Source organism: Pteropus alecto, unplaced genomic scaffold, assembly GCF_000325575.1.
Source record: "Pteropus alecto unplaced genomic scaffold, ASM32557v1 scaffold202, whole genome shotgun sequence".
NCBI classification, from domain to species: domain Eukaryota; kingdom Metazoa; phylum Chordata; class Mammalia; order Chiroptera; family Pteropodidae; genus Pteropus; species Pteropus alecto.
Window position 1 is genome coordinate 4,610,253 of NW_006432451.1, and position 24,978 is coordinate 4,635,230.

The 24,978-nt window shown below is 45.9% G+C and overlaps 4 protein-coding genes across 9 annotated transcripts in view; 3 read left to right on the forward strand and 1 right to left on the reverse strand.

Annotated features, from left to right (window-relative positions):
* Positions 1–500: 500 nt before the first annotated feature.
* PSMB9 (proteasome subunit beta 9) lies at positions 501–8,796 on the reverse strand. 2 transcript variants are annotated; one of them, XM_015585887.2, is made up of 6 exons: positions 8,495–8,796; positions 6,610–6,677; positions 5,743–5,874; positions 4,967–5,096; positions 4,599–4,740; positions 501–2,469 (listed from the first exon to the last, which is right to left on the reverse strand). In XM_015585887.2, exons 1-6 carry the CDS (start codon positions 8,642–8,644, stop codon positions 2,429–2,431), a joined length of 663 nt encoding a protein of 220 aa, XP_015441373.1. In that variant the 5' UTR covers positions 8,645–8,796; the 3' UTR covers positions 501–2,428. The 2 variants fall into 2 exon arrangements, with proteins under 2 accessions (XP_015441373.1, XP_006907474.1); XM_006907412.3 differs by lacking the exon at positions 501–2,469 and adding an exon at positions 3,859–4,039.
* A 216-nt stretch (positions 8,797–9,012) lies between these two features.
* On the forward strand, positions 9,013–16,934 carry TAP1 (transporter 1, ATP binding cassette subfamily B member). Its single transcript, XM_006907411.3, has 11 exons — positions 9,013–9,775; positions 10,278–10,392; positions 10,541–10,671; positions 11,740–11,945; positions 12,383–12,580; positions 13,431–13,559; positions 13,713–13,901; positions 14,573–14,746; positions 14,953–15,115; positions 15,409–15,545; positions 16,327–16,934. Exons 1-11 carry the CDS (start codon positions 9,178–9,180, stop codon positions 16,537–16,539), a joined length of 2,253 nt encoding a protein of 750 aa, XP_006907473.1. The 5' UTR covers positions 9,013–9,177; the 3' UTR covers positions 16,540–16,934.
* Positions 16,935–17,664: 730 nt separating this feature from the next.
* Positions 17,665–21,040, forward strand: PSMB8 (proteasome subunit beta 8). Of its 3 annotated transcripts, none has more exons than XM_025043662.1 (6): positions 17,665–17,775; positions 18,952–19,093; positions 19,254–19,365; positions 19,785–19,914; positions 20,294–20,498; positions 20,735–21,040. In XM_025043662.1, the coding sequence occupies exons 2-6, from the start codon at positions 19,003–19,005 to the stop codon at positions 20,821–20,823; spliced, it is 627 nt and encodes a 208-aa protein (XP_024899430.1). In that variant the 5' UTR covers positions 17,665–17,775; positions 18,952–19,002; the 3' UTR covers positions 20,824–21,040. The 3 variants fall into 3 exon arrangements, with proteins under 3 accessions (XP_024899430.1, XP_006907475.1, XP_024899429.1); XM_006907413.3 differs by lacking the exon at positions 17,665–17,775 and adding an exon at positions 17,858–18,198; XM_025043661.1 differs by lacking the exon at positions 17,665–17,775 and adding an exon at positions 17,860–18,066.
* A 1,475-nt stretch (positions 21,041–22,515) lies between these two features.
* TAP2 (transporter 2, ATP binding cassette subfamily B member) overlaps positions 22,516–24,978 on the forward strand; it is a 9,901-nt gene continuing 7,438 nt past the window's right edge. The window contains exons 1-4 of one of the 3 annotated variants that reach the window (XM_006907415.3): positions 22,516–22,696; positions 22,932–22,978; positions 23,157–23,657; positions 23,744–23,858. In XM_006907415.3, the coding sequence (XP_006907477.1) occupies positions 23,165–23,657; positions 23,744–23,858 (608 nt within the window). In that variant the 5' untranslated portion in view covers positions 22,516–22,696; positions 22,932–22,978; positions 23,157–23,164. Of the gene's footprint in view, positions 22,697–22,732; positions 22,861–22,931; positions 22,979–23,156; positions 23,658–23,743; positions 23,859–24,978 lie in introns of those variants that run through there. The other 2 variants (XM_006907416.3, XM_006907417.3) reach the window with 2 other exon arrangements.

The following is a 24,978-nucleotide window of genomic DNA, read 5'->3' on the forward strand; positions in this document are numbered from 1 at the left end:
ATTAGAGTATTAAATTTTCTATGAATTTCTTTGTTAAGTTAATCAGTAAGTACGTACATGCTTTATAGTTTTTTGGCTCTTGTAAATTATTTCTAATTTTTATTATATTTCTTATTGGTTATTCTGGTATAGAGAAATGCTCTTAATTTTTGTTAGTTGTTCTTATGGCTAAAAACCTTGATTAATTCTTTTGTTATTTTGATAATTTGCTGCTTCTGTTGTTGGGTTTTTTTAATTTCTAAATGATCATAAAATCTTCAAATAAAAATAGTTTTTTCCCAGTCCTTTCGTTTCTCTTTTTCTCCTTATGCATGAGCCTGAACCCCAGTGTTATGTTTAATAATAGTTATAGTAAGCAATCTTGTCTGGGCACTTCAGATTTTTCCACTATGTATATTGCTTGTCATAGATTTTGTTTTGGAATATAACCTTTACCAAGATAAGAAAGTTTTATTTGATTATTGGTTCCTTAACACTTTTTCACAAATCACAAATGGATATTTAACTTTATAAAATGCCTTTATTGATTGAGAAAAGCAGATGGTTTTTCCTTTGAGTCAATGAATATGGTGAATAGCAGTAATATATTTGATTATATTGAAGCATTCTTGCATTCTAAGGATTTTCCATTTGATCTTGATATATTATTATTTTTAATACTGTTGAATTCAACTCATAAATAATTATTTATTTTCCCCACATATGTTCAAAGTGAAATGAGCATATTATTTTCTTTCCTTGAATTTTCCATACCTCATTTTGGAATCAAGATTATACTAGCCTGATAAAATTAGCTCAGTAGCTTTTAATCTTTTTCCTATTTTCTGAAAACAAACAAACAAACAAGCAAACAAACAAATACCATAGCATAGGAGTTGCATATTCCTTGAATGTTTAGTGTAACTCATCTGTGAAACCATCTGGGCATTTTTTTACAAAAATATTATTTTTATTAGAGGCCTTTGCAAATTTGTTCATTTCTTCAATATTTATTGGCATAGTCAAATTTTGTATTTCTTCTTGCTAATTTTGGTAGGCTAAAATTTTCTGGGAACTTATCTATCTCACAGAGGTTTTCAAATTATTAGCATATACTTGTTCATAAACCCTTTATTATGTTTCATATCTCTGTTATATTTGTAGCTATTCCCTTCTTTTCATTCTTTTTTTGTTTTGTTTTGTTTGTTTTATTTTGTTTATTGATTTCTTTCTCCCCTTTATTCAGGGTCAGTCTGGTTCTAAGTCTGAATATGTTATAAATATATATTTTTAAGAAGCAGCTTTTGGTTTTGTGAATCTTTACTACATAGATTTGTTTTCTATTAAATAGTTTTATATTTTTATCTTTATAATTTCCTTCCTTCTTGTTTCTTAGGTATGCTCAATTGCCTTTTTCCAGATTTTTCAGGAGAATTTTTAAGTTATTTTTAAATTTCTTGTTCTAATAAATGTATCTGAAGCTACAAAATTCTTTTTAAGTACTGTTCTAATTATGTTTATGAAAATGTGATATGCAACATTTTAACCACCTGGTTCTAAATGAATTAATTTCATTTATGACTGCCTTTTAAATCCATGTTATTTATCAATATTTTCTTCATTTGCAAAGCATGAAAAATTTAGGTATCTTTTTGTCATCTAGTTCTAATTTTGTTACAGTCTGGCCACAGAATATGGATAGTTTCAAAGATTCTAATACTTTGGAATTTATTGGAGTTTTCTTTATGGCATAGTGTGTTTTCTAGGTAAATGTTCTGTGGCTTGAAAAATTTTGTAAGTTTTTTTTGGATGGCTTTTTTTCTTAATAAACCATTTGAATCTTATAGTTAATTTCATTTCTGCCTTTGCTTTCACTACCCTTTAGCTCAGAGCCAGGTTTTTTTTTTGTTTGTTTTTTTTTTTACCCAGTGATAGTCGACAGATAAGTATGTTTCCTGTTAAGTTGGCTCTCTGGGGAAGAAAGAAAAGCTCTGACTTGTAGCATTACTGATTTCTGTGGCATAAATACTTCTACGATGGTCAATATCAAGCTGCCAATGGTTAACAGCTGCCTTTCAAAATTCCTGAATACTTTACAATCTGCCCTGGTTAGTCAGTATAAGACAGATCCAGCACGCCATTTTTAAAAAAAGATATTCGTGTTGTATATTAGCTTTGCCCCTTGGCTTCACTTATTTTTCTCTTTGCCCCAGTTTCTTCTCCTCCTTCTTCTTTTTAAATTTCATCTGTCCCTATAAGCTGCTACAAGTTCTTTCTGGAATGAGGGGCACAGGATACAATTCTTTGGCCAATAAAAAAAATGACAGCCTTCTAATTTTAAAAAGGCATGGCACAGGCATGTGCAGCTCAGCAGTTGCCCTGTGCTCATGAGGGTTCATGTCAAGAACAAGGGAATCCGCTTCTCAAGCATCTTGTTGGGGAGGCTCCCTTACACTCTCTCGTCCACCTGAGGCCTGACTTCAGGCAAAGCTTGTGAAAAGAAAGAGGGAAAACAGTTGAAAACCTCTCCAGGAGCACTGCCTCTCCAAGTTTTGAATCTCTTTACAATCCGCCAGCTTTTGCTTCCTTTTCAGAGCCCCTTAGTACTTGCTTTTTATCCACTCTCCAGTTTCTAGTTGTGATCAGCAGGCAGGATAGGCTATTAAATTATTATTTAAAACTTCAAACTGAATTAACTGTCATGGCTAGAAAGAACTCAAGGCTCTAGTAATTTTAGAGGCTCCCCCCTCCCCCACCCCCAAACCAAACACACACTCCCAAAGGCATAAGACTGTTTTTAGGATACTTTGAATTTGTATGTTTAGCTTGAGGTCCAGAAAGAAAAGCAGACAGAAGCTTCCTGGGTAGCCTACTAGAATTTCTGTTAAACACACCTTTTCACTGCTCACTTATTAGCAAATATTAGCACTGCATGTCAAAGCTGTGAACCACCTTACAAGTCACTCAACACTTCATTTGACAGAAGAAAAACTGAGGGATCACAGCAGGGGAGTAATTTGTCCTATTACTCAGGAAGTACGTGGCAAAGATAGGACCAGAACTTGGTTTGTTTAATGCAGTTACTCAGGCATCTGGTAACAACTTCCTAAGTGACAACTAATGTGCGGGGCTAATTATTGCAGATTTCAAGGAGGAGATGATATATGAAGCTTGAGGTAATGGAAAGTTTTATGTAGTGGTAGAGGTAGGGCATATGGTAAAACTTAATCCCAGATCTCAGCATTTGAACTTGCTATGATTTTGGTCAAGTGACTTACTCTTTCTAAGCCTCTATTTGTCCTTAAATAGAAGTAGTAGTAGTACCTATACAGGTCTTATTGTTTGGATTCTAAAAGATAAAGTTTTTAAGCATTCAGTGAATGCTTGGTTCATTAAATGTAGCTTTTTAAAATTATCGTTATTCTTTGAAATTCACAAGTGCCTCCTTTTGAAATGCTTTCTAAAAAAAATTTAAGCATTGATCATGTATTGACCTCTAGTGTGAATGAATGAATTACGAAAGGAATTCTTTTTACATGTGAGTTTGCTGGCGCTCTTGGTGAATTCCCATGTGTGTTGCTGTCTTATCTACCTATCAGTCTTAGCCTTAAAAGAATTTCTCACTTCCACCCTCATCCCTGGGGTGTCAGAATGAGAATTTTTATTGCTTCTAATATTTCAGAATCACTCAGTACATAATGACCTGTCACGTACAGGGCTCTTTCTAGTATACTCCCCTTTACACCACCTTCCTTCCTCTGGGAAAGGTATTTGAGGGCAAAAGAATGAAAAAAGGGTATGCTGATATCTGGGATAGAAGAAGCCCCCTCCCCTTAGCTTCTTCTCCCTGAGCACCCATTTTCCATTGACCATGCCGGGTTTTGGTCTCAAAGAGTTTATTACAAAATACGGAAGAGAAGTCTGAGGGAGATTCACTCGTCATAGAATTTTGGCAGCTCATTGCCCAAGATTACTCGATGGTCCACACCAGCAGCTGTAATAGTGACCAGGTAAATGACACCCCCACTGGAGCCATCCCGATTCATGGCCAGAGCGATAGCTGCAGAGGGTGCAAGTTGGAGAGAGGGAGAGAGAATGGCTTAACCTCAAAAATCTTTTCCTTCTCCTTCTGTCTATATGCCTACTACCACCTTAAGATCTCAAAACCCATCTCCTAGAGAGGCGTATTTAGTGGTGTGCTGGTAAACTGACTTTTAAAAAAAAGAAGCCTTCATGTGTAGCATCTCCTAATGTCCATGGTCTCAATACTCCCACCACGATCGATTTCAAGTTGTAAATAGCTTAACAAGTCACAAATCCTTGAATATTTAACAGTTGGCTCTCATGAGCTAGCCCAAACCAGTTCCAGCACACCACTGGTTCTTAGGGTAATCACATATCTTAACTTGCTGTACTCAGAACAGTGCTGGTTCATGCCTTTTGTCCTGAAGTCCCATCTAGTTTAGCATTTGTTCTGCCCCCGGTCACTCTCGAAAGTGTACCAGTTTGGACATTAAATTAAATGGTCACCGATGTATTCCTCTTCCTGTTTTTTTATACTCTACTTCCCTCCCATGTTAATAATCCTCCCCCCGGTACCCTTCCACTTGGTTAATTACCATCCGTGGTGAAGCGCCTGCACTCCTCAGGGGACATGCCTGGTTTATACGCTGCATCCACATAACCATAGATATAGGTGCTGCCAGAGCCACCAATGGCAAAAGGTTGTCGAGTCAGCATTCCTCCCAGGGTTCCATATACCTGGGAGAGGCATCCTCAAGTCAAATCAATCCTCTCTTATTGCCACTGAGACAAGATGATCTCCATACTCTCCAGTGAAACCCCAGTATCTCATGTTCCCACTGATAGAGACAGTACTATGCTTTCAGAGGCAATGTCTTTGGCACTCACTGCTAGAAGGACATATGACCTCCATCTCTCTAGGGGAGCGGAGAACCCCAGGGAGGGAGTGCACTGGGAAACTCACCTGGCCCCCTTCGCGCTGGTCCCAACCAGCTACCATCAGATGTGCAGACAGGTCCTCCCGGTATTTATAGCTGATATTCCTCACCACGTTTGCAGCAGCCAGAACAAGTGGAGGTTCTTCCAGTTCCATCCTGAAGGAAATGTTAGGAATAGGGGTCAGTGTAATTTCCTGAAGTTCCACCCTTCCGTGCCAATACCATCATCCTTGCCAAGTGACACCTGAAACCTATAGCTGCAATAGGTCAAACTCCAGCTCCCCTCCCACATGTGCAGGGGAACCTGAGTCTTACACCACCAACTGGTAAGAAGGCTTCAATTGTTCCCCTCCTTTACTCTGTCCCACCTGCCATCCCCAATGACACAACTCTCTTGGCTCCAAGGGCTCTGCCCTTGTGTGTAAAAGCAGATAAGCATTATTTCTGCCCCAATTACCTTGGTTTATCATAAGGTAACTTGATATGTGGGCCACATCATCATTTTCTTCCTCATTATTTATATTAGAACAGTGATTTACAGATTTCAGACTGCCTTCACATATATCATTTGATTCTCAAAGTAACCATCTGGTGAGGTAGGGTAGGTACTATTATCCCCACTTTCCAAATGTAGAAACCAGATTTGAGAGATTCGAGTGCCAGTTAAAAGGTAATAAAAGCAGGAGCCAAAACAGGAATTTTTCATTTTCCACTGCAGTGTTCCTGGAACAGGATCATGTATGGGGTTCACTGGTTGGAGGACCTCTAGCAGGTGTGGTGTGAAGACCCCAGAGCTTCATACCCATGGAGCTCCAGTTGGTAGGCAGCCATGTCCGCCACGGCCTGGGCATCAGCAGCTGAACCAGAGAGGGCACAGTAGATGCGATGGTGTAGGGGGGACAGCTTGTCAAATACTCGATTCACCACTGCTTCTCTGTTGGGGAGTCAATAGTCATCTGTGTTAGAGTTGCAGGAATTTTTGAGGTTAATCGCCCGGTGTTTCTCAAATTTATTTGACACGAGAACAACCATGGAGTGCATGAAATTTAATGCTTGGATTAAAGAAGGAAGCAAAAAACAAAAACAAAAAAAATCTGACTTAAAGAAAGCACTGCAAGTAATCAAAATTAGACTTATTTTCAGGCTCAGATTTTATAATAAAATAAAAAATACTAAGTAAAGACTAATGTTCCTCCTATCAACTTTTCTTTTCTAGTAACCATCTTGAGGAATTTATATGTTCTAAACATAAAGTAAGTAATATCGATCTAATCCCATATACTCATTTTACATGCTAGGAAACTGGCTGAGAGTGAGAAAGACAAAATTAGTTCCACATGTGATAGATGAGAAATCATAGTACCTGCTTGTCAGAACCATCTTTTCTATCTCTGAATACATGGAAGGAGGACAGGCCGCTTAAACCTCTATCTCCTTCTCAGACCCTATTCTTTCCAGGGACAGGGCACATAGCACAAGCCCCAGATCTTCCTCCATGAATTCGAGATACAAGTATCCACCCAAATATCCCATTATAGTGACCTTTCAGAAAGGTTAACTCCATTTCTCCAAAGCTCCAGTTCACGAATCTCTTCATGAATAGGTAAGGAAAATGCATGTTTGGGGCCATTAGCTTCTTTCCAAAGCATATACCTTCTTTGGTACTTACCCTGCAGACACCCGGGAATCAGAACCCACCACAACACCCCCATCAAACTCTACTGCCATGATGGTTGTCTGCAGAGACACAGAGGATAGAATGTCAGAGCAAGAAAAGCCTTGGTCCCCTTATGTCACAGGCGAGGAAACATTCCCAGAGAGAGGAGAGGGCTGGCTCAAGGTCACACAATGATACAGGCCAGAGTCAACTCCCAGTACAGGATTTTTTCTCCATCTTTCCATTTTCCCTATTGTCTTTCTTGGCTGCAAGGGAATGACAACACAGCCTGGCCACGGTACAACACAGGAAAAACAGCATCCCTAAGCCCCAACCTTCCAAAGTGGAATCCTTTCCACTGTAAAGGGAGAGGTGGAGATGAGGCTCCTAGAGGCAAAAGTTTGGCTCAGGGGGCCCTTCCAAGCTCTGGTGAGGCAGCCCCACAAGTGAATGACCTCTACCACATGTGCTTGTGCGTGCAGATGTGGTACAGACCCGACAGAGCGTTACTATGACCTTGAGAAATAAGCTCAGGTCTTTTGGGGGCCCTGAATCCTTCACCTGTACCCCCCTTAATCAGTTGTGAGCTCTTTCAGTTTACTGTCCAGTAAACTGGTAAACATTGAGGGGGTCCGTGGACAGCAGGGCCATGCCTCAAGGAAGAAGGAAAGCAGCAAGGAACACATGAAATAGTTTAAAATAAAAGTTTCATTTAAGAATTTCTGATCAAGAGGTAAATAGATATCTCAGCAATCAGGAGAAGAGAGCTATAGCAAGAGAATTGTTTGATTTGAGAGTTTGAGCAGACTTTTCTAGGTTAAAAACAAATTAAGGAAAATAATTAAGGAAGAGTGAAGGCGGATAAAGCTTTTTCTACTGCTGTTGAGTTGGGAAAGGGCTTAAAGATCCTTGGTTAAAAACAGAAAACTGAGTCACAGAGAAGGAGAATGACTTGTCCAAGTTCAAAACCCAGGTCTAATTGCAGACCCGTTTGGCTTCTACTTCCTACTTTCTGGTGCTCATCTGGCAGCAAGGAAAGATTTTCTAACTTATAAGTGGTTTTTGCTGCTCTTTCTCCCCAATATCCCTTGGATATTGCCCTGAGGGTACTTTCTCACATACTGATTTACCACGAATAGAGAGCCAGAGAACAGGGGCACCCTCCTTCTCCAGCCTATTCCTTTGTAACAAAGTGCCCCCAAGCCAAGAGTAGTGGCAGTAGTCTGAGAGCAGCAGCCAGCCAGCCTTGGGCTGCCATCTGCCCCAGGCACCTAGCCTGGGCGAGGTCTCCCAGCCCGTGGCTGGAAGTGGGCAGGGAAGACACAAGGAAGGGATCAAGGCAGCACCTGGGCTGAGCAGGAGCACTCCTGAGCCAAGCTGGAAAGGGCACCACCGGCTCACATGGAACCCCTATTATCAGTGCTGGGGCTATGAGCTACCCAGGTGCCCGTTTACCAAAGGTCTGTGTGATGAGTTGGCCCTTCTCAATCAGTGCCCATATTCCCCCCTCCTAAATGCTGTCCTATTTCGCCCAGGGCACCATTTCCTTATCTCTCTGCACCTTCTCCAACCCCCTCCCTAGATTTAACCAGCTCCTCTCTCTAGTCCAGAGTGAAAGCGAAAGCGCTTTAAAGCAGCTTCCCCTTGACGCTTCCAGCTAAAAGCCAAAGCACCCCCTTCTCCAGCAGCCTCGCGTGGCCAGTCTCTTCGCGGACCCCTAGATGATTCTCTTCAGAAGACAGACGCCCTGTATTCACTGAAGGGCGCCAGCACTGGATGCTACGAGCTACCTCCTCACTCTTCGTTAGTCTCCACATTCACTTCTTGGTGCTTCCAGAGTCCCCCTGTCGCTCCACCTCCTTCACCCCTCTGCTAACCCTCAAACCCAGAGTTTTACCCCAGTGTGGACTTCTCCGGCTCGGGGAAAGTCCCCAGTTGGTGCTCCCGTCCGAAGCATCACCGCGCCGCGCTCCTCGCTGCCTGGGGCACTGGTTTCCGACCTGGGACAGCCAGCTGCGCTCACCCTATAGCCCCGCCCCTTCGCCATGCCCGCCAGGGGGCGCCAGGGGGCGCCAGAGACCTCTTGGTGAGGCTTGGCACCCGGACGCTAACCTGCGTGGGGCAGATCTACCCAGAGACAGGTGACTAGAGAGCCCGCCCTGAGGCGAGGGGTAAGAAGTCTGGACTAGTGGATCCCGATAGAGGAGGCAAAGAAAGGAAGAGAGAAGGGCGTGCGTGATGGAGAAGGTGGAGCACCAAGGCAGCTCCGCAGAACCTCAGATCTGATTTCAACGCTCTCTCCCAAAATAGTCTGAGCAGGCACATTGGGAAGTGGGCGGATCTAGTGAGCCGGCGGCGCTTTCGGTTTCCCTTTTCCCTAAACCGCTCGCTTCTAGTCAACGCGACCAGGCTCAGCCGGTTCCCGGGACTTTCCGAGAGCTCCGCCCCGGCCCTCCCTACTCCCCGCCCTAGCCGCCGGTCCTCCTGCGCGCTCGGACACATACTCGGACAGCATACAGAGCCTCTGGCCCAGAGGGGACTGCGGAGAGTCCCAGGCCCGGACGCGACCCCCACGCACCAATGGCCAGCTCAGGATCTCCCGCTCCCTGCGGGTTCCTCTGCCTCTCCCGAGCTTCGCTCGCGTGGCTGGGGACAGCGCTGCTGCTGCTCGCCGACTGGATGCTGCTCCGGTGGGCCCTGCCCGGAATATCGTCCTTGCTGGTTCCCGCTGCGCTGCCGCTGCTCCAGGTCTGGGTAGTAGGCCTGAGCCGCTGGGCTGCACTGTGGCTGGGAGCCCGTGGGATCCTCCGGGCAACAGTTGGAACCAAGAGAGAACCGGCAGGAGTCCAGGGATGGCTGGCTGCTTTGGAGCCACTGGCGGCGGCGCTGTCCTTGGCTCTGCCAGTACTTGCCTTGTTCCGAGAACTGGGCTCGTGGGCAGCTCCCAGGGACACTGACAGCTCCAGGCAACTGCACTGGGGAAGTCGCCTCGACGCCTTCGCCCTCAGCTACGCAGCGGCACTGCCCGCAGCCGCCCTGTGGCATAAGCTCCGGAGCCTTTGGGTGCCAGCAGGTCAGGGGGGTTCTGGAGACAACGTGCGCCGGCTTCTGGGATGCCTGGGCTCCGAAATACGACGCCTCCCGCTCATGCTGGTCTTGTTGGTCCTCTCCTGTCTTGGTAAGGGAGTTCAGGGGTAGAGGGACGGATGCTAGGGGACTGAGCAGGAATCAAGAGTAATGGTCAGTGAGATAGGTTACTGAGTCCTGGGAAATGTGGACCAGGGGAAGGCGACCCAGCTCAGGTCTTGAGGAGACCACTCCTGCACTGGATGGGAGTCAGGAGTCCGTGGACTTCAGTGTTGCCCCGGGCATTGGTTCACTGGGCCACCTTGGGCAGGTCCTTTCCTCTGAGGCAGCATCTTTAATACAAAGGTATCTATCTTACTCCATGATCTCTAAGCTTCCTAATTAAACTCCTAAAGGTCTGGTGGGGCCACAGGGTGAAGAGTTCCAGAGCGGCCTGTTCAAGTGAAGGGTTGTGTTCTCAGTATTGTTTTCCTGCCGCTACCATCCAGGATATTGGTGAGGGGTGGAAGAGAGGTGTGCTGGGGCAGTCTGGTTGGGGCTGGCCTGCTTAGACTTTTATTTGTGACTGACACGTCTCTTTTCTCCCACCCCAGGTGAGATGGCCATTCCATTCTTCACTGGCCGCCTCACTGACTGGATTCTGCAAGAAGGGGCAGCAGCTGCCTTTACTCGAAACATAACTCTCATGTCCATTCTCACCATAGCCAGGTCTGGGGGCTGAAGATGGAAGGCTGAGGATGGGGGACTCTGAAAAAGAGGGAGTTGGAAGTTAGGGCTGCTGTCTAAAGTACACTTCTGTGGGGACCTTCTCTCTGTCTCCTGAACACACCCTGACTCTCCATCTCTCTGTCTCTAGTGCAGTGCTGGAGTTCATGGGTGATGGGATCTATAACAGCACCATGGGCCGTGTGCACAGCCACTTGCAGGGAGAGGTGTTCCGGGCTGTCCTGCGCCAGGAAACGGAGTTTTTCCAACAGAACCAAACAGGTTTCTCGTGAGACTTTCATTATGCATCCACATGCTATTTATATTCCCATATAGCCCACTTTACTTATAATTTTGATATCTCTCTTTCTCACATACACACACACACACACACACACACACATATCTCTCTCTCTCTCTCTCTTTCTCACATACATACACACACACACACACGCACACGCACACGCACACACACATATTGTCATTTCTTATTCTTGGTATGCCGCGAGCAAAATATTGTACTCTACCTTCAGAAAAACCTCATTTTTCCATCCAAGATTTTTCCATAAATTTATCCCTAAATGTGTATTTAGATAGAAACTATAGGATTGCCTCTCTCTCTCTTTCTCACATACATACACACACACACACACGCACACGCACACGCACACACACATATTGTCATTTCTTATTCTTGGTATGCCGCGAGCAAAATATTGTACTCTACCTTCAGAAAAACCTCATTTTTCCATCCAAGATTTTTCCATAAATTTATCCCTAAATGTGTATTTAGATAGAAACTATAGGATTGCAAACTTGGAAATTTTGAGATCACAGAGTCTAACTGCCTCATTTTACAGAGAAGGAAAGTGAGGCCCAGACCCTAAATGCTGAAACTTGCATGGTCACATATGGACACAGATGAACTTGGGGATTGAACCCCTCTCCCAATCCAGTGCTTGGTATCATTTCCTGGATTACTTGCTAGTAGCACCCTCTATTTTTCTCCAGCTCTGTTATATAACCAGCTTAAGCTCTTCCTGCCTACATGTACAGCATGGAATATACAAGTTCTTTAAGGAACAGAAATCTGTTAGAAAAATGAGAATTTACATGGGCATCAATTTCTTTATAATTAAAATAAAGGCGTTTGGTCAGACTTTTCCTCTCTAACACACTCTCCCTGAATTGAGATCCCCAAACTTCCCTATACCCCTGACCTTGTTTTCCCCAGCCTCCCTAGAATACCTATTGACACCCTTCTTCCTGGCACCCTGGCTCAACTGCTAGTCCCTCTCTTCACTCTGAGCCTCTCATTCACTCCAATCTTTTCTCCCCAACCCCTGCCAGGTGCCATCACATCTCGGGTAACAGAGGACACATCCACCTTGAGTGAGTCTCTGAGTGAGAAGTTGAGCCTATTGCTGTGGTACCTGGTGCGAGGACTTTGTCTCTTGGGGCTTATGCTCTGGGGGTCACTATCCCTCACCATGGTCACCCTGGTCTTCCTGCCTCTGCTTTTCCTTCTGCCTAAGAAGCTTGGAAAATGGCACCAGGTATGTCTAGGGAGTTGCCTCAACTTACACAGACCCTCCTCTCTTGTACTTGGGAGACTTAGATCCTTTCAGATTTCTCTTCTGGCACACTCGCTGATTCTCCATCTTCACAGGATTCCCTGGTCCTATAGTCCACAGCCCTAGATTGCTTAATGTTGATCTTCATATTCTCTATGTCTTCTATTCTAACTTTTGCCCACAATCTTCCTTTAAGAATATGATCACCAGTCTCAAGAATATGATCCCCTATCACTCTTCTGAGTCATGTTCCTCTCCTCTGGATCTATTTAGTATCCAGGGGATGTAATAGTGTCCCTTTCTTTTCTCTCCTGTCTCCCTGCCTCTTTTCACCTTTAATCTCAGCCAGGTAACTCAGGTAGTAGTGTCCCTTATGGTTTGCCAACCCTATGTGACATTGCTTGACCATGTCTCCACAGGTACTGGCAGCACAGGTGCAAGAATCTCTGGCAAAGTCCAACCAAGTGGCCATTGAGGTTCTGTCAGCTATGCCTACAGTCCGGAGCTTTGCCAATGAGGATGGAGAGATCCAGAAGTTCAGGCAAAAGCTGCAGGAAATGGAGACACTCAACCAGAAGGAGGCCCTGGCCTATGCAGTCAACCTCTGGACCACCAGTGTGAGAACCTGGAGATGAATGCCTATACCCTTGTCCCCAAGCTGCCGTGACCCCATTCCCTTTCCCATGACCCCGGTCCACACTCCTCCTCCACTGGGCAGTGGCTGGTTCAGTGTTCTCGTCCTAGCAACCTGAGGCTCAATTACCCTACTCAGTGTTCTTGACCCACTCTCTCCTTTTAGGCATGCTAGTTGACTTCCTTTCATTGTGGTACACAAAATCTATCCAACCTCCTTTTTAGGAAGATGCCATATCTTCTAGTCCTAGGGCCTTACTTTGCTTCTCAGGGGTTGCTCAGGGAGCTGTAAATTCCTGCACCTGGACCTGCTTCATCTTGGGAGTGTGTGGATGTGCTAGTGAGAGCCATGCGAATAGCAGAAGCCAAGGATGGAGGGCTCTGTGATGTAATTGAAAGAGAACTAGACAAGCAATCAGAAATTCCTGGCTTGGTGCTGCCATTTACTAGCTCGGTGACCATGGCCTGGAAGCTTACCTTCTCTGAGACTGTTTCCTCATTTTAAAAAACGGGAGTGATATAACTTTGTTTATATGGATCTTGATCTGAATATTATATTACATTACATTCATGAAAACTTTTTGTGAAGAGCAAAATGCTCCCCAAACAAGGCGATAATGGTGATGGTGTTGATGATAATGATGGCTTCTATCATGTGTAACTGAGTAAGACTCCATGGCGTCTCTGTGGTTCACTCTTCTTTTCTACTTATTGAGCCTCCTGCTGTTACTTGGGAGAAAGGGGCTTTATATCTCCTTAATGCTAGGAATTCTGGTTCTTTGCATCTCCATTATATTTCTAACACAATCCCTTTTCTCTGCGATCTCTCCACAGATCTCAGGGATGCTGCTGAAGGTGGGAATCCTATACATCGGTGGGCAGCTGGTGACAAGTGGGACTGTAAGCAGTGGGAACCTTGTCACATTTGTTCTTTACCAGATCCAGTTCACCACAGCTGTTGAGGTGAGCTCTTTTTAGTGTCACTCCCCAGTGCCTTTCCTTCCGCCATCCCATCACCATCTGTGCCACTCTACTCCCATTCTTTATGCTTTTCACATCACATAACCTTGGCAAGCAGATTAAGTTGCTCCCTCACTATTCATACCTCCCCTCCAGGTCCTACTGTCCACCTATCCCAATGTACAGAAGGCTGTGGGCTCCTCAGAGAAAATATTTGAGTACTTGGACCGGACCCCTTGCTGCCCAGCCAGTGGTGTACTGACACCTTCAAATTTGGAGGGCCTTGTTCAGTTCCAAGATGTCTCTTTTGCCTACCCAAACCGTCCAGATGTTCCAGTGCTGCAGGTACAACCTACTGATCCTTGCATTTCACCAACCACACTCAACTCTGCCATCCTAAATTTTCTTCCTTTCTTCAGCCTGCTTAACACCAGGTACAGATAGCTCTTTCCTAACCCCTCAGAGGCAAAGATGAGCATCATCTCTTCTATTAAACTGCCCCAAACTTAAGAACCAGTTTGGATTTCCAAGAAGAATGAGGAAGGAGGCTCTCAGGGAGGAGGCTCTCACATCCTAAGGAATTGCTGAAGCAAAATCTATCTCTAGTCTCCCATCTTCACTTTTCTTTCCATTTTCGATTTGGAATGTGTGTGTGTGTGGCCGAAGCAAAATCTATCTCCAGTCTCCCATCTTCCCTTTTCTTTCCATTTTCGATTTGGAATATGTGTGTGTGTGGTTTTTTTTTTTTTTTTTCCATTATATCTGATCACAAGTGTGTGGTATACTGGTGCTTGGTCTTTGTTCTCATCTTTGCCTCATCTTCCATCTCTACTCCTTAGTAGATGCCTGAAAAACAGAAGTCTGTGCATGTGGGAGGGTAGGAGTTACTATATTTCCCCATTTTTCTCCTTTCTTCCCTAGGGTAAGACATTATGCGGTGTAACAAGACAATGGCAGTCTCAAGATTAGGGGCCTTAGTCCGCCTCTTATTGTGTGATTGATTCTCTACCCTCCAGGAGTTGACATTCACCCTATGTCCTGGTGAGGTGATGGCACTGGTTGGACCCAATGGGTCTGGGAAGAGCACAGTGGCTGCCCTACTGCAGAATCTGTACCAGCCTACCAGGGGGAAGCTGCTATTGGATGGGAAGCCCCTTCCCGAATATGAACACCGCTACCTGCACAGACAGGTGAGCAAGAAGGTGGTATGGGGGTATGGAACATTAAGTAAGAAGACTGTTCTCACTGAGCACTAACTGAGCACTCTGTTAGGGAATAAGAGACCTTGGGTGGAGAATTTTGTGATAGGATATCAGTATAGATTTTGAGTCTTCAATCTCTATATAACCACCCCTCTGTTCCTTATCGCATGACTCTTTGTCATATTTTGTTTCAGATGGCTGCAGTGGGACAAGAACCACAGCTATTTGGAAGAAGTTTCCAAGAAAATATTGCCTATGGCCTGATCCAGAAGCCAATTATGGAGGAAATCACAGCTGCTGCAATAGAGTCCGGAGCCCATAGTTTCATCTCTGAACTCCCTCAAGGCTACAACACAGGTGCTCTCTCCACTCATGTCACCACCAAGACATCTTTACCTTACTGAAACGCCAATAGTCGTTCCTTTATTCATCGGTTCCTCCCGCCCCACTGACATCAATTTGAATTTGTAAGATCTTGTTCCTATGGCTCCTTCGTCCTCGTATCCTCAGAACTCCTTATTTCCAGAACCTTCCTTTTCCAGCTGTGTCCATCAGTCCTTGGTGTGTGTGCGTGTGCACGTGTGTGTGTGTGTGTGTGTGTGCATGCACATGTGGTTATGCAGCTCTCACCTTGGCTCTTGTCTCTGCAGAGGTGGGCGAGGCTGGGGGCCAGCTATCAGGGGGTCAGCGACAGGCAGTGGCCTTGGCTCGAGCATTGATCCGGAAACCACGTGTACTCATCCTGGATGATGCTACCAGTGCCCTGGATGCAAACAGCCAGTTACGGGTGAGAGAGCCATCTTCTTGATGCCTACATCCCACCAAATCCTCCTTCCACCACTCATCCTATGTTAAATATACTAACATAAGTATCCAAATCAGTCCTTGTAATTGTCAGTTCCCATTAGCTTCTCCCTGAGATGCCTAGAACCAGTTAAAAGAGACTGTCTCCAGACTCTGAATCTCTGAAGTCAAACATAAGAAAAAGACCATCCTAAAATTAATATTAATTGAGCTTATATTATTGCCAAACATGCTACTAGGCCCTTTGCAAGTACCATCTAACTCATTTATTCATTGTGAATGCTTGTGCACTGGGTGTCATTATTCTTTTTCTACAGATGATGAAATGGAGGCAAAGAGAGGTCGAATAACCTGATCAAAGTCATTCAGCTATTTAGTAGCAGAGGCTGGACCCAGATTCAAGTCTGTCTGACTTGAATGCTCATGCTCTTTACCACTAAGTTATACTTCCTTAAAATAGAATATGAAAATTCCTAGTCCATAGGTAGAGAGACTATTCAATACTCTTCGCTTTTTTTTTTTTTTATGGGTTTCACCATAGGACTGACTTTTATTCCACTGTTGCCTCCTCATGTAAACAGTCCTTAACAAATCAAAAGTTTGACAGAGAAGCACTCTGAAGGAGAATCTTTGTTCTTCTTGCGGTTGTTGACAGAAGTCACGGTTATCCTGGCAAGGTCTGTCCCAGCCCCAGAAACACACACAGATCCCTCCCTGGGCTGGGAGTGTTCCCCAGCTCTGACAGAGTCTGTATCTGTTCTCAGGTGGAGCGGCTCCTGTATGAAAGCCCCGAGAGGTGCTCTCGGTCTGTGCTTCTCATCACCCAGTGTCTCAGCTTGGTGAAGAAGGCTGACCGCATCCTCTTTCTGGAAGGAGGCACCATCTGTGAGGCCGGAACCCACGAACAGCTCATGGAGAATAGGGGACGCTATTGGACCATGGTGCAGGCTCTTGGTGTGTTGGGTACTCCAAAATGAAAGACTTCTCAGACCTGCACACTCCATCTCCCTTCCTTTTTTTTCTCCTTCCTATAGTGAGGAATTTGGGAACAAAAATCTTAACAGAGTTGCGGAGTAGTACACTGCTTCTGGGAGAGACATCCTGAAATGTAACCCCCAGGTGATACCTAAAATTCTGACATAAGTGTTACCCCTCTCAAAACAAATCTTGCAAATGCAAATTTCCTGAAAGAAAACAGGGTTTATAACTGGGTTTAGAGCCAGGGTTGGTGTGTAGTCTGAAAATGGGGAGAAATATTTATCACATACGGAAGGGAATGTGATACTTTCCAATATGATCAAAGGCATGTGCCGGCCCCCCGAATACCTGTGGATTCTTGCTATTTATAATAAAATTGGTGTTTTGTACTGTGGTTTCTCGCTTTTTCAGCACACCAAATGGGTCACCAACTTTTGCAGCGCACTTTTTAGCGCACTTCAGCATTCTCAGTGTTTCATAGCCCTAAGTGCGCCATCTTTTTCCTTAAGTCATCTATTTCCAGTGGTTGCCCCTCCACTTTCCCATTGCCCCATGCCCGCCCCCAAGGATGAGCCAAACTGGGATACAGCGCCCTCCAGGCACTCACCTGTGCCGGGAGCCATGGCTTTTCGCGAGCACCCCTACAAGGAAGCGCAAGTGCGCTTCACCACCCAAGTCCTTTCCCATAGGGCGCCCCAGGTACAGAGGTGGCACCTGCCTGGGAAATCTCAGCACAGTGGGCGGGGTTTATAGCAAATCTCTTCTAAACGGAGAGGGCCACAGTATGTGACGTTAACAGTTGCTGGGCAGATGAGTCTAACACAGGTTGCCAGGGGAGGCGGGGTTTAGAGGAATTAGACGCCAGCTTTGCTCAGTCAAGCAAGAATTGCGAGGAAGTTGGGGCAGAAAGGGCAGTTCTTGTGGGTAGTGAGACCGTTGAACCAGGAGAGGCCCTATAAGGGACCACGTGGAAAGATTCAGAGACCGCGCCCTCTTCTTGGTGCTTCCTTACTCCACATGCTGCGGGTATATTCTATTGCGGTTTGCCCCAATACCAGTCCTCAAGACTCAGCGGCCCCACGTACTGCAGTCCCTCCCCTACTTTTATAAAATGATGCTCATATGAACACCCCTCCCCCACCCCCGACGTGAAACGGCTGCTAGCCTCTTGCTTGCTGACTTCCAGCTTTCTGGTTGAGGCTACATCTTTAGGTGATACGACCCCTACCCACTCTGTAAGTGCTCCCAGTGGATGCCTCGACCTGTTGGTGTCTCTCACTAATCTTGCTGCCAAGGGGGCTTTTAAAACCGCTCCCGCTCTTTCCACTCATGGTTCCTCAACCTCTACGAAGGCTGAGCAGAGAAGCCTGTCCCCAGTATGATATACCTGGTTTCCAGATACCCACTGCCTTCTTCTCGGAAAAAATTCTGGTTCCCTCCCCTTAAGGCTGCAGACTTTCGCTTTCACTTCCTTCTCTGCGAGCGGACAAATTTCCCGGTGATAGGCGATCATGGCGCTGCTGGAGGTGTGCGGAGCCCCGCGAGGGCAGCGGGAGGACTGGGCTTTCTCTGCCGCAGGAAGCCGGCATCGCTCGGACCCTGGACACTACAGTTTCTCTATGCGATCTCCGGAGCTCGCCCTCCCCCGGGGAATGCAGGTCAGGGCTGTAAGAGAACCCCAGGGGAGGGAGGGAGGAGGCACAGAGGAACGGAGGGTCTGCCTGGAAACTGCCCACAGTGGAGATACTCGGAGGGGCCCATCCTTTAGTCCAGGAGAGCCACGTCCAGGGTCCTAGCCAGGAAAAAGGCCACGTGGGAGTCGAGGACTGACCTTCTGAGGGTTAGGAAGTGCAGACTGGGGCAAAAAGAGGTGGGGTGGTGCCTATGGGAAGACAACAGCGCTTTCCTGTGCGTTCTCCATCGCACACAAATCAGGAAGCCTTTCTCACGGGGCTATCATATGATACGCGGGCTGTGCAGTGTCTTGGAAAACCTGTAAACTTTTGCAGTTAGCCTCGCTGAGGCCACTCACTGTGGATATCTTGGATCAAATCACTTAGACTAGATTTCGGGCCTCGTCTGTAAAATAAGGATACTAGTAATAAATGTGTTTTGTGAGGGTTAAATGACCTATTAGTGGAAAAATCGTTAAAGTCATCCTTAAAACTTTTAGTTATGGTAACATTTATTTATTTTTCTGTTCCGTTGCGCTGGATAATGGAAAGGTTTGTGTCTTGTGCATCTTCTTTTCCTTCTCCCAAGACATTTCATCGTAGAGTTAACCCATTCCATTTTCTGATGCTTGGAAAGTTTCTGCAGATCTCACTCCCACACTCTCTAAAACCTTTTCCTGGAGCCTACTACTTCAGAAGTTTTCATTGCCTCTCTCTTTGTCTTTTCTCTCTGATTAGCCCACTGAATTCTTCCAGTCCCTGAGTGGAGAAAGGAACGTTCAGATAGAGATGGCCCATGGCACTACCACACTCGCCTTCAAGTTCCAACATGGAGTAATTGTGGCAGTGGATTCTCGGGCTTCCGCAGGGAGTTACATTGGTGAGTGTGTGTGTTCCAGGAGGCAGACTCTGGGGGAGCTGGGTCTTCCTCTCAGCAGGAGCCCAGCATCTGCACCGCAGTAGAAGCATATATTGACTTAGGATGCACAGAGAGAGCTGTGGAGTCATTCCTCCCCTCTCGAAACTCTATCTTCTTCCAGACACCTTAAGGGTGAACAAGGTGATTGAGATTAACCCTTACCTGCTTGGCACCATGTCTGGCTCTGCAGCGGACTGTCAGTACTGGGAGCGTCTGCTGGCCAAAGAATGCAGGTAGGAGAGGTCTCTCATCTCCTTTGTAAGCCTAGTGGTTAATCCTGGATCCTGGTTCTTCCAGATCACTGCTCCTCACCCTTTTTTCCTGTGCTAACGTAGCATCTTAGTGCTAATGTAGTATTTCACACAATAGCCTTTTGGTGATGAAAACCTTCTCCCAAATCTCAGCCAGTGCTCTTGTCAATAAGCCAGATAATTTGTCATTTGTTTAACACTAACACCATCAATTCTGATGGGATAGTATCATTTATCAGGAGTTCTTTCTGTGGTTTAAATACTTTAAATTTCAAATCTCTCCCGGATCCTTAGATCTTACAAAACCATCCCTTTCAAATGAGTATCTCTTCAATCACTTCCTGCCCATCAAATGAGCTGCTCAGAGAGTTCTCTCTCCCCACCACCCTGTCCTCACCCAGGCTGTACTATCTGCGGAATGGGGAGCGGATCTCAGTGTCGGCAGCCTCCAAACTTCTCTCCAACATGATGTGCCAGTACCGGGGCATGGGCCTCTCCATAGGTAGTATGATCTGTGGCTGGGACAAGAAGGTGAGTACTCTCCATTTTCCATATTCCCCTACTGTGGATGAGAGATCAGTTTCCCCATTGCACACTCTTATTCCATCCCCTACAAGCTATGTGGCAGACAGAGTGCTCTGTTACAGAACTGTTCCATCATACCCACGGCCTATTTCTGGGTACAGATGTGGGCTATTGTTTTGTAAGCTTGTCCCTTTTGATAAAATAGCTGATTACAAGTTTGTTTCCCCCACCAAAGTTTTATAATTGTTACTGAAGTGCTGTCCTAGCTCAAATAGTCCTGTGGTAATTCTTATTCTTTTGTTCACTTTTTATAGCTTACACTTGAACATGTATGTGACCAATAACTCTCTCCATTTCTAACCTGGAACCTTCTTGCATCCATTAGGGCCCTGGACTCTACTATGTGAATGAAAATGGGACTCGGCTTTCAGGGAATATGTTTTCCACTGGTAGTGGGAACACCTATGCCTACGGGGTCATGGATAGTGGCTACAGGCCCAATCTTAGCCTTGAAGAGGCCTATGACCTCGGCCGCAGGGCTATTGTTCATGCCACCCACCGAGACAGCTATTCTGGAGGCGTTGTCAATAGTAAGAGACCAGTGCTCCCACTACCATGCTCCTGGGCGAGGAAGGGGGATTTGAGATTGGGAGACTGGGGGAGGCAGAGTGGCAGGGAGGTGGTTTTCAGAGTCAGAAGAGGGGCATTTAAGTCCTAGTAATAAAGGCTTTGAGTGTGTGTATTGTCGTGGCCTTCAACATAACGTTATTAACAGGAAACTACTGACATGAAAGGTGACTCCATGTTCTTTCTCATTCACCCACAGTGTACCACATGAAGGAAGATGGTTGGGTGAAAGTGGAAAGTACAGACGTCAGTGACCTGATGCACCAGTACCGAGAGGCCAGTCAGTAACTGTGGTGGTGGCTGGACAGACCTCTGGGAAAACCTGGCTAACTCAGAGACCTGAACCAGCTTACACTCCAGGAGAAAGAGGGGCCTAACCTGAGCCTGGAGATAAAGAACCAGAGGCCAGTGGGGTTGGGACAGAGTTTATCCTTATTCAAGTTCTGTTTCTTCAACCTTTTGGGTACCCTACTAAGCACAATAAAGGAAAACGGTTATAAAAGCCTCTGTGTTGTGGCTGAGTGAGCTGTGGTTGTTGTGGAGGAGGGGACAGGAAATAAAGAAAAGCATTTCCTGAGAAGGGAGACTCAAACCTTTACCTAAGAAATGGGGCTTCACCAAATATTTCTCCTGGGTTTTCTTCCCACACTCATTTTTCCAGGGCCCCAGAAAGGCTGATCATTGTTCTCTGTGGACATTTATTTGAAATTTAACTTAGTTAAGGGTCCCTTCAGGGATACAATCTGAAGACTCCTGTGTGGTCCATGATTAATGGTTTGGGTGTCTGGGAGTACGCACCTAAAATAATTATTATTGAATTTGTAGAGTTGAATGAAAAAGCTGCTATCTTGAATGTGTGTGGTGGCTGTAAACAGGGTACCATTTACCTCAAATAGCACTTTGGAGATATTGGATACTGAATGTAAAGATGGATATTAGGGGTTCTGTTTCATGCGGTGTCACGCTCAGTTGCAAGATGACAGGACCATGATTGAAGAGGAAGAGATAAGGAGGATGCCCTCAAGTGGGGAATATGAGGAAAAACTAACCACGTTAGAAAAAAGACATAATGAGATTTTCTGAATCATGTTGGAACTGCAGGAAGTATGACGATGGTACCTCTCAAAGGAGAGTTAGTAAAAAGAAAAATTTGAAAGTAGAAAATAGCTGAACATGAAACTTTTCTCATTAGGGAGAAATCCTTAAAATCCCTAAATGGACAGGTTTAGAGAAATTTTAGTAATCCCCCACTTCAAATCTCTCCATCTTCCCCATTATTTTCAATTTGAAGTGACTCATTGGTAGTCATACCAATAATATTTCAAAAGAGTGATTTATTATCCCAGAAATCATCCTTCTGAAGATATTCTGAATGTGGAAGGTAGTTTCAACCTGGAGAGTTATTTCTGGAATCAACACATCTGCATGCTCCATACATAGGCTTCTGGCCGGGCAGGACCTAATCACTGTTGGAATCAGTGTTAAACTGGACCAAGAAAACAAGTCCATTCCCTCATATGCTAAAGGTGCTCCAACATAATCTGGCACACTAATTTAAAGGTATCTGAACACATGCTCTAGTCAAGGTGCTGTGTTGAGAAGAACAGAGGAAGATAAAGGGGTCAGGGCCTTCTCAGCTCAAAATCTAAGTGGAAATCCACTTAGGCCCTGGCTAGAGTGGCTGGAGCCTTCTATTTAGGAGAGGAGGTCCTACGTGTTTCTGACTCAGAACTTGGCTGTTTTTACCCCAAGACCCTAACACTGGAGCTTGGGTGGGGAAAGAGGGCTTTTCTCAAAACAGGTTCAGAGCTTGAGGTGTAAGAGCTCGAGGTAAGAAAATCTAGTAGTTCTCCAGTTACAAAGTATACCAATCCTTGAAACAGCCTTTATTCTACTTAGTTACTGAGAGCGAGAGACTCGCGGGAGGTCTGGCGTTCCGTAGGTGTCGCGCGCCCCCCGCTGGCCTCCCGGCCTAGAACCAGAGCCTTGGCCAGGGGAAGTGAAAGCGAAAGCTCCCGGCACCGGGACGCCTTCGCCTGGACAGCGTTGCCAGCAGACAGAAGAGGGAAACGAAGTCGAGGCAGCGGGAGCAGATTTCAGAGCTCACTCATCAGCGCTTCACGGAAAGACCTCTTGAGCTGCAGTCCCGAAGTCGCTGCTGGTGAGTTCGCGTGGGTGGAAACCTGGTGCGCTCACAGGGACGCATCCCAACCCTCCACCGCTCCGCGTTCCCTGCTTCCGGTCCTCCTGGAACCCGGACGGAGCAAGGGAGCAGGGCGGTGACTGCCTGGCTCTTTGGAACTCGGAGGCAGCAGGCGGGGGCGGGTAGGGGAGAAAAGAATTTCTTTTATTTCTATTTCTTTTTCTTTTTTTCTTTTTTCTGTTTATTTTTTAAGGATGGATGAGACACCTGAAATCTAGTCTCCTCATCTCCCTCTGACAGGCACGGTGCCTTCTGTTGTGGGAGGGATGTACTGATGAGCACGGAGTACCCAGGATATTTTTCAGGATAGGATCGGATAAAATGAGAAGCCTATAGACTGGTCCGCGGTTGGGGGTGGGGAGGATAGGGACAAGGATTGGGACTCTACCTCTGTAATTTCTCACTTTCCTTCCCGTAGATCACACCATGCAGCTCCCTGACCCTAGACCCTGGATCTCCCTGCTGCTGGCGGACTGGGCTTTACTCTGGCTGCTTCAAGGGACACTGGGGGCTCTGCTTCCCCGAGGGCTTCCAGGCCTATGGCTGGAGGGGACCCTGCGACTTGGAGGGCTGTGGTGGCTGCTAAAGCTGGGAGGGCTGCTGGGACTTGTGGGAACACTGCTGCCCTCTCTCTGCCTGATGACTCCCCTATTCCTCTCCCTGAGGGCCCTGGTCCCAGGGTCCTTGAGTGCTCCCCCGGTTAGAGTGGCTTCAGCGCCTTGGAGCTGGCTGCTGATGGGGTATGGGGCTGCAGGGTTAAGCTGGGCAGTGTGGGCTGTGCTGAGCCCTCCAGGAGCCCAGGAGAGGGAGCAGGGCCAGGAGAAAAACAAAGCCTTGATGTGGCGGTTGCTGAAGCTCTCCAGGCCAGACCTGCCTTTCCTCACCGTTGCCTTCTTCTTCCTTGTGGTTGCTGTGTTGGGTGAGTCAGGAGAGGGTATTGGAAATTGGGGGTGGGAAAAGGTTCTTGGCACCAGCACATTCATGTTAGCCTTCATGCTCTTTCAGGTGAGACATTAATCCCCTACTATTCTGGTCGCGTGATTGACATCCTGGGAGGTGATTTTGACCCTGAAGCCTTTGCCAGCGCCATCTTTTTCATGTGTCTTTTCTCTGTTGGGAGGTAGGTGATGGGTTATTGGGTCCATTTACTAGCCCCAAATCTTTACAGGGGCCTTAATTTTCCTAACTCTGTTTTTAGATCTTTTTGTGCACAAAGCAAAAAATAGTTAAACTAAAACATGCATGTATTTATTTATTTACCATTGCTCTCTTTCTTCAGTTAGCTTTTATGAACTCTGTTTTTACTTCCCAATCCACTCTTCTACTTCTGGAGAACTTTTCTTATCTAGACACTTAAATATGGACTTTTCTCGTGACTCAGTTCTTGAACTTTAAGAACATTTTTTCCTGTTGAGCTAACTGAGTTCATCTCTGCATGTGACTCCAAGATCCATATTTCCATGCCCAGCTTTAGCCTTGTCATCCAGTTGCCTCTTTGACATATCCGGTGGATGACCGACTCTCATCTCACATTCCGCACACCCTTAGCTCCAAATACATTACACTTCCACCTGGTCTTCTTGAAAGTGACTACCTCTTCTTATTCCCCTTCATGAAACCATCAGTATCCTAAGCTGAGTATCAGCAATGTTGATGCCTTTCTCGTGTTCAAAACTAGCCCTGTCATTTTCTACTTTCAAAATGTTTCTTCTGTGGCTTCTTTCTGTCCATTCTCACTGTGATCACAAAAGTACATCATTTTACATCTGACTATATCCCAACAGCCTTCTAAACATAGTATCTGGGATTTGTATTAGAAATCATATTTTATAAAATACATCTATGCTTTCACAATTTTTTTCTCTCACACTGGTTGGTGTAAGAGTTCTCTGACTTCAGAGATGATAGACATGGGAGCAATGGCGTGACTCTAGAGCTCCAGAGATTGGGCGGGCAGGAAGTTCATTGCTGCCGTGAAGTATCTGGGACTAGGAAGAAGGACTTTGAGGGTCGGGAGGAAAGAGACCAAAACAGAGGGGAAGCCTGGAGGGACAGCATGAACGGAGGCCAGGTCACCAGCAAGCCACAGGCTATTTCTTTCACAATATCATTTTATTTCTATTGGATTCTTCCCTGTGTCTAGTACAGAGTGAACTCCATAAATACTGGTGAATTTGTACATGTTAGGATTTTGTTCTCACATCTAGCTCACCATGTCCTCTTTCTTCTTCCTCTCTTCA

Coding starts and splice junctions, on each gene's coding strand:
- PSMB8 (XM_006907413.3), top strand. CDS start 18,052: ATGGCGCTGCTGGAGGTGTGCGGAGCCCCGCGAGGGCAGCGGGAGGAC. Junction 18,199..18,951: donor CCCTCCCCCGGGGAATGCAG/GTCAGGGCTGTA, acceptor CTCTCTGATTAG/CCCACTGAATTCTTCCAGTC. Junction 19,094..19,253: donor TTCCGCAGGGAGTTACATTG/GTGAGTGTGTGT, acceptor ATCTTCTTCCAG/ACACCTTAAGGGTGAACAAG.
- TAP1 (XM_006907411.3), top strand. CDS start 9,178: ATGGCCAGCTCAGGATCTCCCGCTCCCTGCGGGTTCCTCTGCCTCTCC. Junction 13,560..13,712: donor AGTTCACCACAGCTGTTGAG/GTGAGCTCTTTT, acceptor CCTCCCCTCCAG/GTCCTACTGTCCACCTATCC. Junction 14,747..14,952: donor ACCGCTACCTGCACAGACAG/GTGAGCAAGAAG, acceptor ATTTTGTTTCAG/ATGGCTGCAGTGGGACAAGA.
- PSMB9 (XM_006907412.3), bottom strand. CDS start 8,644: ATGGCGAAGGGGCGGGGCTATAGGGTGAGCGCAGCTGGCTGTCCCAGG. Junction 4,741..4,966: donor ACCAGCGCGAAGGGGGCCAG/GTGAGTTTCCCA, acceptor TGCCTCTCCCAG/GTATATGGAACCCTGGGAGG. Junction 4,040..4,598: donor CAGGCGCTTCACCACGGATG/GTAATTAACCAA, acceptor CACCCTCTGCAG/CTATCGCTCTGGCCATGAAT.